Source organism: Strix uralensis, chromosome 10 (genome assembly GCF_047716275.1).
Source record: "Strix uralensis isolate ZFMK-TIS-50842 chromosome 10, bStrUra1, whole genome shotgun sequence".
Taxonomy (NCBI): Eukaryota; Metazoa; Chordata; class Aves; order Strigiformes; family Strigidae; genus Strix; species Strix uralensis.
The window spans coordinates 12,319,773-12,333,475 of NC_133981.1; the positions used below are offsets into that span (position 1 = coordinate 12,319,773).

Genomic DNA, 13,703 nt, shown 5'->3' on the forward strand with positions numbered 1-13,703 from the left:
AACGATTTTTCCACCCTACAGCAAGACCTACAGCGAAATGCCAAAATTTATTATATGAAACGTAGATTAGTGACACGAAGTGCAATACGGATTCTTTAATTCACACTCTTTAAATATGATCAGGTTTCTTAGGTGCAGCCTGCAATAGTAAAGTCATAATTACTACTGTGCATCCTTCCCTTTACTCAGTAGGTTTCCACACTGCCTGCATGACACCGGCTTTCTCCGGGCTGACACAGCTTCCCAGCCTTACACCACCACAAGGCAATCAGAGGGGCAGCCCCTCACATTTTGACTACGTGCAAGCCATCTCACACAAGAACAACATCCAAGTCTACTGGGATATAATTTTGTCTGTCAAAGTTTACTAGCACCTTTTGGGAAATGAACAGCAATCCCATTTTTAATAAGATATCTCATCCAGTGAGGCATGTGGTCTCCACTGATACAAAAAATCTCAGTATCCCTTTGCAGTAGGCACCGTCATAACACATTAACACACTTCAAGCACTGCTTTCGTCAAGAAGTCACACTTAGCTTTGGACAGTGTCTTTCAGAGAACAGCAGCAGCACAAATAGAAAGGAATAAGCAGTTAAATGGACTTTCACTTGAAGACAACCTGAAAGGCTATACAAATATGGATACATAAATGATGGGTTTGCTGAAATACACACAAGAGACATGACACATCACTTGTTGGTGTTTCAAATCTATTGATACCAACACAGACCTAAAAGAGATGGGTGGGGGGGAAACCAGAGCCACAGCAGTGTTGATATTCAGCAAGTAACAGAGCTGTCACCTCCCCAGGCCGTATGGCAACAGATGGCCCACTCAGGTGAGTCCTCTGGCACTTCTATTCCCAGTGTTACCGGTTGAAGGGATGGGGAGGCCTGCCAAAAAAAACAGCCGATAGAAACGCCAGGACTTGCTTTGTCATGTCTCAGCTTCACCCAGGGAGGAGCAGTCAGGGTGGACATGGGGAAGGCCACCGGGACATGGGCACCGCAGCCCAGGGGTCTCCCCATCTTGAAAAGCACCCAAACGGCCCAGGAGACACTCAGGCTGCCCAAGCAGGCAAAGCAAGATGGGCCCAAGCCGAGGATACCAGGAGCTTGGCCCAAGGGGAGCGGGAAGGGGCTTTAATTCCAATTTCATACAGAAGCCCGCTGGCTGGCTAGACTCCGCTAACCTCCAAGCACCTCTAAGGTCTCCCCACGGCCCGGCCCGCCTGGTCCCTCAGCGGGCTCGGCCTCCCGCCTCAGGGCAGCCGCCCTATCCCGCCGCTCACCTGCCCGCGGCCACCGCCCGCCGCCGAGTACCGCCGCGCTGCCGCCTCCCGCCCGTCACCGCCGCCCCTGTTGGCGCCGCACCCGCAGTGCCCAGTGGCTCCGGCCGCCACCAGCCCTAGCAGCGGGAGGAAGAAACAGCAGAGCCGCCAAGCGCGGGGCGCCGCGGGCGCAGCCATGTTGGCGGAGACACCACGTGCCGCGCGCGGTCAGGTGACGAGCCGCGCCTTAAAGGGGCAGCGCCGCGCCCGGAGGGGACGGGCGGCGGAGGCGGGCGCTCGGTCCCCGGGCTGTCCCCTCACCGCCGGCCCCACGGCCCTGAGGGGGAAGCTGGGCCGCTGCCGCCTGGCTCGGCCCCACAGGGACCCCGCCGGGAGCGTCGCGAAGAGCAGCCAGTGGCTCTGCCCCCGCCGGGCCGGGCCGGGCCGGTCTCGTTTGGCAGCACGCGAAGGGCGCAGATACTTGTAGAGTTTGTGTTTTGACTCCGACAGGTATGTGAGGGAGATTCTGTGAGAGGAGCGAGGGAGCAGGGGGGTCAGGGAGGCCCATCCCGCCAGGCGCACCCGGCGAGGGCGGCCCTGCTGCCCTCAGCCTCTGGCGGCCGCTCCCCGGGGGGATGTGGAGTTTGCCTTTCCGTTGTCTAAAGCTAACTGGGTGCTGAGGTAAATGTGGCCTAAATAAAGCACGCAGACCTGTGCTTTTGCAGAGACTCAGTGCTCTGGTACCTAGCGGATAGTATTTAATGTGTACGGTATTCAGGTTTAATTAAGATGTGTATCTAGTAGTTGTTACAGTTAACATCGTTGAGAAAAATATGTGCATGAAATGAATGCAGATAGGTCTGTGTTCCCGAAAATAATTTCTGAGCTATGCATCAGTATAATCCCTTGGCACAACACAGTCGTTTGCTGCATGTTTTACCCCCATGGGGAAAAAACAGGGAAATACAACTAAATTGCCTTTAAGTATTCCGGCTTTGAGATGTCAAAAACTGCAACATTGTAGTTGGCCAGTTGTTATTTAGCAATATTCGTAGTAAGGGGAAGTTCAAATTGCGTAGGTAACTGCTCAGCAGAAGTGAGGACTGGCCCTTTTGTAAACTCTCCTGGAAATCATTGTTCGTAACTTGCACCAAGGAGGGTGTTCTTGAGGCCTCAGTCTCTGGCTGAGACCATCAGTATTCATGTGTGTTTTAAGCTCTTTCTCTCTTTCTCTTTTGCAGCAAGTTGCTGCAACGAAACTGCAGCTGAAGGACAGCCAGCAGCATGTAGATAGCGTTAATGTCAGAGATTCGTACAAGGTGCAGGTCTAAGGCCCAAAAAGTAAGTGCTTACACCTTTGACCGTGTTCAACAGCAGTATGTAATATAAGTGTGTGTACATGCCTGCCTCCTAAGAGGACCCTCATATCCTCTGTTAATGGGGGATGATGCAACTCAGCATCATTTCAGAATAAGGACTTAGGAAAAAATAAATAAATGGTAAATTCCTTGGGCACTTCTGTTTGTGTATCTATCCTGGGATTTTGATTTTTCACGCTTAAAAAGGGATTTTACCAAGTACGACACAACCAGTTAACCAGTGTTTATGGCAAAAACATCACTGTGGAGAGGGGAAAAATATCACTGGAGAGGGGAAAGGAGAAACCTGCTTTTCTTTCCAAGTGAACATCAAATCCTGTTACTGCAGTTTTGGGGATTTTTACAGGCGTTTTCAGTGCAGGTGACTGAGAAGCAGTTTGTAGCAAGTCAGGTGAATGGCAGCATGCTAGTGTACAAGCCAAGCAGGTCAGGAATGGAAACGTATTTTGCAGAGGCACAATGGCCTCCTACTTTGCTCTTGGGAGAGGTAGCAATTTGCTGTTAGTAGCAAGAAGCAAATTATTACCCCACTCTGTGCCAGCTCAGCTGGCTGGGACCTTGCGATCAGAGCAAAGGCTCTTCCCACTCACTGTCCCCCTGCTAAGGAGCTGGGGGAGTAGCAGGTGGACACGCCTGCTTGCTTGTGTGACATAAATCCAAAGTCCTGCTGTCGTTCACAGGCAGGAAGAGTGCACTGCTTTTGTATCCCCCTGCACTCACTGCACAGCCAAGGTACATAGCCTACAGCAGATGGTGATCAGTTGTCTCAATCCAGAACCGTTGATACCTTCTACATCAGGGAACTGGTAATGCCTTTGTTTTCCTTCACTTTTCCTGGGGTTCACTGTAGCTGTTGAAGATTTTGGTGCTCTATCACATAAACCTTTATTTTGTGTGGGAGCTTCTGTGCAGGAGTCAGCAGAATGGATCTTCTTCTGGATTCTCCACTATGCTGAAAGAAATCTTTACTCATTCTGTGGGATATTAACTCAAAATCTTTAATGTATTTTTTTCCCTACACAGATTAGGACTGTGCAGCAAAAAGAAGCATGGCCATAGTGAAGGAGGGGGGTTTTTTGTTTGTTTTGTATTAGTACTGGAAAGGAACACTACTCGACTGTATTTGCTGTATGAAATTTTACTGTGTGTAAAATGACAGTGCTGGGAGGCTTCACAAGGATGCGTTTCAATTATCCATCATTAGTCCCTTTTGCCCTGTGACGTACTTAGAAAAGCATCAGAGGGCAGGAAAACAAATGAATACAAATTTAATTATAAAATCAACCCTTGCTGCTTTGGGGTCAGAAAATGTAAACATTCCTTTTATGGTCAAACAGTGATCTTAGCCGCATGCATTAACGAATCTCTATGAAAATGCCAAGTAAATATAACTTTTCTCCTTTCAAATTTCCAATGCAATTTACCAAAATGACAGCAAAATCTAGGTATCCAAATTATAAAGTCTTGTAGAACTGAAAACAGTCTGCCAGGATAACTTCCCCTTATTAAGGCCGTGGGATTCTGGCTGTGTAATGATGGAATTAAAGAAAATCAGATAATTTCCACTGAGCTGGGACAGTTCTCTAGCATGTCTTGCCCACTCATTCTCATTTCTCATTTTCCCTAGAATTCTTTTCTGCACCATTTGTGTACTTCCATCAGGAAGATTTACGTTTCTTATTCTCTCAGGAGACTAGATGAAATAATTGCAATTACAGTTTGCTTCTGAGCAACATCCAACTTCCAGTTTGTAATCCTGAGGACTTCAGAGAATGTTTGCAAGTGTCATTTATTGATCATGTTTGTGCTCCTAAGTCATTTGTTCACAGGGAGCTGTCTCTTCCACACAGGGTTTACTTATTCTCTTTCCTTGCACTGAGTGCACCGTGCTCCAGGATTAAGACACTGATTTCACTGTTATTAAAATATTATCGAAATAAGAGACTTTTCAGCATGCAGCTGAAAAGCTGGGATGTTGCCTAGCATTTGTCCCTATTGTTAGTGGTGCTTTTCATCTCCTAGTGCTGCAGTGCTGGCATGGACAGCTCTAGTGACGAGAAGCTTTTGTGATCCTCTACCTCATCATGAAGACCAGCCACGAGCAAGACTAGGCAGTTTGATCCTTAGAGTCCTGGTGGCTGCCTGGAATATCTTCTGCTCTAATTTTTCTTCCAGGGCTGCTGCTTGTGCAGCTGAACCAACAGCAGAGGCAAAAAATGTGCAAACCCACCCAGCAGGCTGAAGTGCTTTCTGACTGAAATAGTCCAGAGAAGTCAGCAGTTAATTGCAGATTCGGCAGCATAAAACAAGATAATATTGTTCTTATTCTTGGCAAATAAAAGACTTCAAATTTCATCTTAACATTTTTCATCAATGTTGAATTCACATGATTACTACAAGTAAGGTAGTGAGGGAGCAGAACAAGGTTCAGAAAGGAGAAAAAGAAGAGAGTTCTCCCATAGCACAAAAAAGAAAAAATCTCTTGTGAGGTGTTTTCCTGTGACTGAAATCACATATGTGGTTGGGCTAAACATTTATAGTATAGTACTCTAAAGACTGAAGTGATACCTACTAAGTAGTATTCTTTTTCACTATTTCCTCTCAGAATTCTTGAGCAGTTGTCATTCCTTAGACCCTCTCTGTGTATGTGCGTGTGATCCATGCCCAAGCCCTGTTTGCTACCAAGCAAATAGGACTCTATTCCCCATCTCGGGGGCTGCCTGCTGTAGTTCACATTATCAGTGCAGTAGTTGCTTTAAGAGAATAACTTTATGGTACTTCTGAGTGTGAAACTTTCTATTCCCAGACTGCCCTGCCATTTCATCTCTTCTTAAAGCTGTAAGATTATAGGAACCTTATGAACTCACCGTGCCTGCAACAGCATCCCAAATCCAGTTCCTAAAGAGAAATGGAAACATTTTCCACTGTTGGAAGTTTTCATGATTATCTTGTCTTTGCCAGCACCTCTTTAAATCTAGCACATTCTTTGCAGTACTTGATCAGTATTTTTGGCTGAAGGGCCTTCAGCAGCACAAACTCCACAGCGTTTGAAGAACTGACCAAGACCCAGAAGCAAATATAGTCCATGAGAGAAAATGTCGCCTTTGATATTCTACCTTACAGAGAGGCTACAAGATCAGAGGGCTGGTAGGCTGAAGAAGCACAGGAGACAAAGGACATGACTGCTGTAGGAGAAGCATGGAGAGATGTATGCAGCTCTTCAGACAACCAGCTGAGGATTCGCAGTCTGGGATAGAGCAGAACGTCCCTGGGTCTCCTCTGCTCTCCCCTGCGTATTCCCTATTCACAGAACTTCATACCGTCAGGCTGAGTGCGGCTGGGGGAGCTGTTCAACCTCTGTCTGGGGGAAATCCCCCCAAACTGTGGCTTACATTGCATGCAATTTCTAATGTACTGCTGCTGCTCTTAATGTAATGAAGCTATTTTGAGGCATACCATTAGCATAACTGCAGAAGGTGTTCAGTGGGAAAAGCCCTTTGCCACTGGCTCTAGTGACAGCCCTTATGTCACTGCACTAGGTGTTCTAGCCATCCACTGTCCTCAGCCTACTGAACTCATCCAGAGATTAGATTTGATTACACAAGAATTCATTAGGATCACCTAATGATATTAGGTGCCATTACTCTGCCAAATTTCTGATGAGTAATGGCTTAGTATTGCAGCCATTAATGAAAATCGTAGAACTTGATTCCCTGAACTTCGCTTCAGTTCCTAAGTCATGGACTTAGCTTCTGCGTATTCTTGCTTGATAGCCATAATTACAACTCCTCCAATGTTATTTTTTTAACAAAGAACCAGTATAGTGGGAGGTTGTGTTGAACTGGACGCCTGGCTGATCCCAACTTGTTCCCTTTCTCCAGCGGCGGTTTGCTGCTGTAGAGAGGGGAACAAGCTGTGAGCAGCAGCAGTTAAACACCTTTTCCTTTCTGTGACCTAAGGCAGCAGGTAGGTGTGAGTGGAAGGGAGAGTAAGGAATTGTTTTCTTTACCTTATGCCAATTAAAGTGATACAGCAGTTCTGCAGCGCAAACATTGCATCCACTTTGTGCTGCCAAACGTGGCCACGTGTACCCTACAGAGGGCATAAAAATCACAGTATAATCATGGACAATACACCTTGACTAGTATTTTAAGGACAAATGATTGCATAAGGTAATAAATAAAAGGAAATATTAGTTAATTTTTATCACTGCTGGTCATTCTGGCTTGAGTTGCATTGTCTGTCTGGCTTTAACCTTATGCCTATGCCAGATAGTCTCACCAAAGAGCAAACCAACTCACTACTTTCAAAGTTTTAAACTGTTCTTCTGCAGAACAGCTGGTTTACCCCACTTACCGCCCTCCCGTACAGCTGACCATCCTCAGCGGAAGGCTCTTACCTTCCAGGCACTGTGTGACCCCAGAAGCGGGAGCAGTGTGGGGATAACCCTGCCTCATCCCAATCCCAGATATTTCAGCGCCAGGGTTGACGCCGCTCTCCCCGCGATTTTATGCTTCCCAAACCTCTCTAAGACCTGCCCAGATGATTTATTTCTCCTGGCTCGCTTTTCTTGCCGTTTACGTGGCTAGTAAAGCCGTACCGGTGTGTCCCGCTACTCCTCGGCGGCAGGTGGGCCCGGGGCCGGGAACACCCCCCCCTTCCCCGGGACGAAATACAGTTTCGGGGCCCACACACACTTAGGACGACCCCACAGACCTCTGCGAGTCGCAACAGAGCCCCGGCCCGGGGGTCCCCCCCCCCTCCCGCCCTGTCCGGGGCACCCCGGGAGTTGTAGTCCCGCGGGCCCCCCCCCGGCGGCGGCGCGGCCCCGGCAGGACTCCACTACCCGGCGGGCCCCGCGGGGTATATAAGGCTGGGCGGTGAGCTCTGGGCTCAGTAACCATGTGGATGTGGAGCTGAGGCGGCGGCGGGCAGGGGAGGGGTTGGGGGGGGGGAAAAAACCCTCGGCGCAGCCTCCATCCTAACGGGACCGGGCAGCGCCGGCACCGCCAGCATGGGGCTACCGGGTCGTCGCTAGCCCGCCCCGCCGCCACCGGAGCCAGGTAGGGCCGCGGAGGGGGGGAGGGAAGCGGCGAGCCAGCCGCGCTCCGACCGCTGGGGCAGCCCCCCCCCTTCCTTCCCCCGGGCCGGGGAGGGGGTGCAGCCCGGTGTCGGTGCTCAGGCCGGGCTCGGCGGGGGATACCCGGCGGCGGGACGGGGCAGAGGCCGCTCCGCGGGGAGCGGAGCCGGGTTCCGCCGGGGCCGGGGTCGCCGCCCGGGACCCGCCGCCGCCGCTCTCCGGGGCCCCGGCGGGGGAGCGGCGTGTCCGCTCCAACTTTGTCCGTGTTTTTCCTCTCGTACTTGAGGCACAGTCGCAAGGGATGTTTCGCGCGTTATGTAAACACTTGCGAGTGCGGATGGGGACTTGGCTGGGGGCGATCTTATTCTTAAATGGTCAAAAGCTGGGCAACGGTGGGTGGATATTTCGGAGGGTCTTGGTAACTGCTCTGACAGGCCAAATATTTAGCTGTTTCCTGGACTACAATAACTGGATTTCAGCGGGGGGGGGGGGGGCACATGTGCATTCCCCATGTACGTGGGATGTGCCATGATTCCGAGCGGGTTTACGTCTTCATGCTAAAAGCTCAATTATTGCCAGTTCCGCTGTTTTTTGGGGGGCTGACGACTGCCTCGTGGCTCCGTCTGCCTGTTGCTCCGCGGGCCCTTGCTGTGTTACCCTGTGTGCTGGGGGGCTTTGCTACATAACACATGATGGCTTGGGGTCGGTCAGACTTTCCCCTCTAGTCTAAAATCTCTTTGCCCCGTGTGGGTTCAGTCTGGCTCACAGCAGTTTGTATAAAAAAGCCTCCAACAGGTGAAGGGTTTGAATTACTGCATCGGCTGTATTGCCTTATGCACTGTGCAGCACTTCACATGTGCCCGCTTGACTGCAGATGGATCGGGCTGTGGTGTTGCTACTCACACAAATCGGGAAGGGAAAATGTGGCTAATACAATCCAGATCTTTGCCTTACGAAGATTTAGTGACTAGAAGTCATGAGTGGAGTAGTGTGCATGTGTGGTAGCTGTTTGTTTTATTTATTAATGAGGGCCAGTACCTGTGCATGTGTTTTATTTCTTAAATGTGCTCTTTGTTATTTGCCTTTGAGTTTCTTTTCCTGTGGTTGGAGATCTGCCTGGTATCCCAGGACTTCCAGACCTGTTGAGTCAAAAGGCTCACTGACTCGGAGCCTAGTCCAAAGGCCCACATCTGAATGGCTTTTCTTGCAGGGCTCAGCTGCGTGAGTGTGGGATGCGATGTGAAGCCGGTATCTGTTTCTCTGTGGCTAAGTTAACAGGCTACCAGGGAATGGAGTTTTTGTTTGTTATCTGAACCTCTACTTTAAGCCAATTTCCTCACACAGCAAATATTCCAGGTTTTAAATGCTCTGTAGTTTTGCTGGTGTAAGGTCAGTGCCTGAAACAATAACAGGATTGCAAGGCATTGGTTGTCCAGCACTTGTTGTTTGGTGAGTGGGGAAGACTGGTGGCATCAATCAGGCCAAAAATTCTGGTGTGACAGGGCACTTGACAGAGCAGATGTGAAAGCTTACCTGTGACTTGAAATGGTGCAAATGTGTAGTAGTCAGTGTGTGTAAACAAAACAAGGAGTCATTGTGGAAATGAAAAACACAGTTCCAGTGTTTTTTCAAAACAAGCTGTTACGGGAGTCCTGTCAAGCAAGCTATTTTCTGAGCCGATTATTTCTAACGTGTTCTTTAAGTCATCTTTTTTTTTGTCAATGACAATTTTTTTCTTGTTAAAATACTTTATTCCACCCCACAATTGAAGTGTTTGCTTAGACAAGTGTTTTCCTCATCTGCTTGTTTTGCAGCATTGATTAAGCCTTGAAAGAGGGAGTGATCTGGTTTCCTCTTACAGGGGTTCATAAATTAGGAAGTAAACAAACAGCAAGAGTAACTTTGGTTTGCCTTTGCAATCATGGGGTGGAGCTTAACTGTGGGAAACGGTATATTTTTGTGAAATTTGCAAGTCCTGAATACCATCTTTGGAAGGGGGAAAGGCCCTCGTGAAGAACACTGAAGGGGCGAGCACTTGGTTGGTGCGTTTCTCCAGTGACCCTTGTTGGAGTTGGACGTCTGGGTGAGAAGAGCCGGATGGAGGAGGTGTACTGGGATGGATAACCAGGGCGGAGGGTGGTGTGAGCGACAGCTATGGTCTCTGGTTGTAAATGAGGGGTGTAATGCAATTTATTCATCGCACTGTCAAGCCTCTTGCATCACCTCAACAAATCTGTGTTTGTGTGGGGTAGACAAAGTGAAAAAATCAAGTTCAGGTGAAGAAAGTGAATCTCGAGTCCTGGCTGCTCCCAGGTGCCATTGCAACTTGGAGCAAGACTTGCAAACCATGGTATCCTGATGTTGTGTGGTGTGAGGTCTTGGTCTAAGTTTATAGTATGTCCTCTTGTAAAGGCAGTGCTGAATGAGCATTACAGCATGGCAGTGTGAGAAGATGGAAGCTCACCTGCAAGAGTGGTAGATTTTTGGAAGAAATGTGCAAGCATGGTTCCAGCTCCTCCAGTGCTGCATGTGTCCCAGTGGCTCATCGAATACTGGCCAGTGTGGTCTAGAAGTCCATTTGGGAAGCAGAAGCTCCTTCCAGCTGCTTCCTGTAAGGTGAGCTGGTCTCATGATAAATTGCTGAAATGGACAGTATTTGAGGAGAAAATTCTTCAATGCTATGAAGCAGGCTTAAAACAGGACCCAGATATCTTGAGGCCTTGTCTTGTACCTGCCCTTCAGTGAAGCAGTCAGGAGAGCAGGTGTAGCTCGTTCTGGTTCTTTGTTGACTGTGCTGTTCCCCTGTGATGCTGTGCGTGGTGATTCTTCAGTGCATAGTGTACTCCTTAGGAGTGTGTGATGTGTCAAGTTGCAGAGCGTACTGGGAGTCTTTGAGACATTATTGCCCCATAAATATAAGATAGTTGTAGTTGTAGGATTGTGTCTTAAAGACGGGAGGAATCTCAAGATCCCGTGGGAGGTGGGATGAGGGTAGTGGCTCTGTAGTAGCTGGTAGACGAGCTGCTCGCTCGCCCGTGGGTGAGTGTGAGGGAAGGCAGCTCCACTAAAGCAGCTTACGGAGACCAGAGGGTTTTAGAGGTAGAAAATGATGTGCTGCTAGAAAGTTATGTAAATGTAATGTTTCTGTCACAGTGCGACCATGGTAATAATCCGGTTCTGTAAAAATCTGCCTTAGAGTACATTCCAAATTAGTTTCTTCTTCTGCTGAGATAGCACCTTTGCTAGTTTCTGTAGCCTGGAGCCTTTTTTTTCTGCCTCTTTTGTGTGGTAGTACAGAAGATGAGTTAAAAGCCATTGAGTGATTTTATAGAGCAGCCTATGCTGGGTACAGAGAGGTACTGCTTTACTGGGTGCTGGAAAGGAGAAGACTTGAAAAGCTGGCGGACAGTATCTCTGGGCTGCTGAGCCGGACCCTGTCTGTGTCCGTAGCTATTCAAAATGATCCCTGTGCTCTTCTGCTGTGCATCTCCCAGAGGCTGCTGCAGGAGGCAGGATGCCAAGCAGTGTGAGCTTTGATCTGGCTCAATATTCTTCTCTGATTTCTGGTCCCAACGGACGCTACGAAAGCGCTACAGTAATTATTGCCTCGTTCTCTGTCTTGGCACGGCTGGAGGGTGGCTGGGTATGGAGGCAGAACCCTCTTTCCAGGGTGCTGCAACTGCTCATTAGGTTGGCAGAGGCTACCGCAGGAAGCTTGTGTTATTCTTGCTTGTTCTGTACCTGTTGAGAAAGTACATTTCCAAATCTTCAGAGCAATTGTGTTTTATGGGACCAGATTCCTTTGGGGAAAAAAATTAAGATAAAAACTGCAGAAACTGTAATTCGGATGAGGAAAGCTGCAGAATTCAGCTGTGGATTGTGAACTCAGAAGAGTTGCATTTTCATAGTTGTGGTTTTGGTTAAGCCTATCAAAACTTACATCAGAACTTATTTTTCCTTTCTAACAGTGTTATATGGAGAATAAAATGTCACTTCAGATCTGAGCAAGTTAACCCTCTAGAGAGAAAAATGTGTTAGAAATGTGTGTGGAAGTGTGCATTATTTTGCTGATTTACAGCCTGTGGCAATGTAACTGCATCCTCACATGCCAGAATGCCAACGTGAGGAGTGTTGCAGAAAGCTGAGTGTTCATATCTCACTGATCGTTCAGCTGAACAGGTTATCAAAGGAGGGTGAATAGCTCTGAGAAAACTGGATGCCAGATGAAGCAAATTTTTTGGTTAGGTTGTTAGATAATGTTTCTGCTTTTGGAGTAATCTGATACCAAGCTGTAAGGAAAGAGGCTTGGATACTGGATCCAAATGTCATGATGTACACAAACGGTTCATTCTCTCCTCATCCCTGCCATGTGCATGATGTCTGCAGTCAGGAGATGGTGATCGCTGTGTGTATACGTGTAAGAAATTTGTGATCACAGGAGGCCAAAAAACGACTACTGCCAAAAGGTTGTAGCTTTTTTTTTTTTTTAAATTTACAGGAATTCTTTAGTAGCAGTTTAGTATGAAGCTTTTAGAAACATTTCTTTTGCATCTTGGCCCATCCTATCCACTTCTTCAGAAGTTCAGAAATCTGCCAAGAAGTTCTGAAGAAACAAGTTTTTTTGCAGTCCGGATATGTCCTGTCTGCATCCCACTCTGAGAAGAGACACGTGGGCACAAAGGCAGACATGTACCTGAGCTGGCTGATGATGCTTGATCTAAAGGGTTAATTGAAAACTTATGATTAAAATAACCCTGCAATCCTTGGCCACTCCTCCGTCTGTAAGGGTTAAGTAGATTCAGTTGCTAATGCTCTTTAGGAGATAAGGTGATACAGTATTTTGAACCTTTGCTTCAGAAGAATGACTCGTGCTCACGTTCTAGAAAATTACTGTTGGGGGGCCAACATGTACAAGTCAACTTGGGAACTGGAGCCTTGATCTGTAAAGAAGCCCAGCCCATCAGGTTTTTCTAGATCAGCAGGGCTCAAAGTAGGTCCCCTGGCCACCAGTGGCTCTCCACACGTGCTCATCATGTGTTGGTAGTGGCTCCTCCTCTTCGGCTGCTTGTCACAGGCACTTAGGTTTTAGTCTCAGACCTGGGTGCCTGCTGAGGTGTCTAGGAGGGAAGAGCAGTGAGCTTACCCTTGTAGGGGTTGCTGCATCAGGAAAAGAAGACAAGACTTAGAAGCCTTCGATAGGAGAGACTTGCTAGTGGAAGAAGAACGTTAACTTTATTGCCAGTACGGACCCAAGGCTACCAGGAGGCATCCAGCAAAGCCCAGCCGTGGAAAACGACACCAGTGCCACCATGGAGGCCAGAGAGCCCCCACCAAGGTGCAGTATTGGCGAAGGGAGAAATGGGAGGTGCAGAGCATGGGAAGGGTGAAAGCAGTGGGCAAGTAGGGTCAGGGGGAGATGAGCAGACACAGGTGGATGAAGGCTAGTGAGATGGACAGACAGAAGGAAAATACTTGGGTAAATTTAGGGAGTATTGCATTTGCTAAAGAGTGTATATCTTGTGAGGAAGGAAGCTTGGAGGCTTGATGTGAGGAATGGGGCTGTAGGAGACAGCCTATTCTGTGGTGAAGCCTCAGCGGATATATGCCATGCAAAATGAAATTGGGACTGTTCTGTACCCTCTTCTTCCCTGACCATTTTTCTTCCTTGGCCAAACTCCAGTTGGTGTTATAAACCCAGCATTCTCTCTTTCCCCATGTCATTGGTTGCCCTGGTTCTTTTGGCCTGTTCCAACTCTCTCCTAATAGAAATATGCCGGAAAACACAGTGTGCTTGTAGGGGCCTCGTCCAGAGGCTGACGTCTAAGCTGCCTTCTCCCATCAGGGTTAGAGCCAGTAAGTATGGACTTCAGTAAGTATCGACTTCAGTAAGTGCTGCTTACTTTTAATGGGATTAAAAAGATGCTGTCAGGTCATACTTGGTTTGAAACAAAAAATGACTTTTTTCCCCTGACA

General features: G+C 48.2%; 2 protein-coding genes across 9 annotated transcripts in view; one reads left to right on the top strand and one right to left on the bottom strand.

Annotated features, from left to right (window-relative positions):
* The window catches only part of SUMF1 (sulfatase modifying factor 1), a 38,240-nt gene extending 36,765 nt beyond the window's left edge, over positions 1-1,475 (bottom strand). For all 3 annotated transcript variants that reach the window (XR_012630247.1, XM_074879202.1, XM_074879203.1), the window contains exon 1: positions 1,293-1,475. Coding sequence is in view for 2 of the 3 variants with exons in the window: in XM_074879202.1 (XP_074735303.1) it covers positions 1,293-1,469 (177 nt within the window). In the remaining variant the exon portion in view is untranslated. The remainder of the gene's footprint in view (positions 1-1,292) is intronic.
* Positions 1,476-12,910: 11,435 nt separating this feature from the next.
* ITPR1 (inositol 1,4,5-trisphosphate receptor type 1) overlaps positions 12,911-13,703 on the top strand; it is a 171,735-nt gene continuing 170,942 nt past the window's right edge. For 3 of the 6 annotated variants that reach the window (XM_074879205.1, XM_074879206.1, XM_074879207.1), the window contains exon 1: positions 12,911-13,065. In XM_074879205.1, coding sequence (XP_074735306.1) covers positions 13,040-13,065 — 26 coding nt within the window. In that variant the 5' untranslated portion in view covers positions 12,911-13,039. The remainder of the gene's footprint in view (positions 13,066-13,703) is intronic. The other 3 variants (XM_074879210.1, XM_074879208.1, XM_074879211.1) reach the window with 2 other exon arrangements.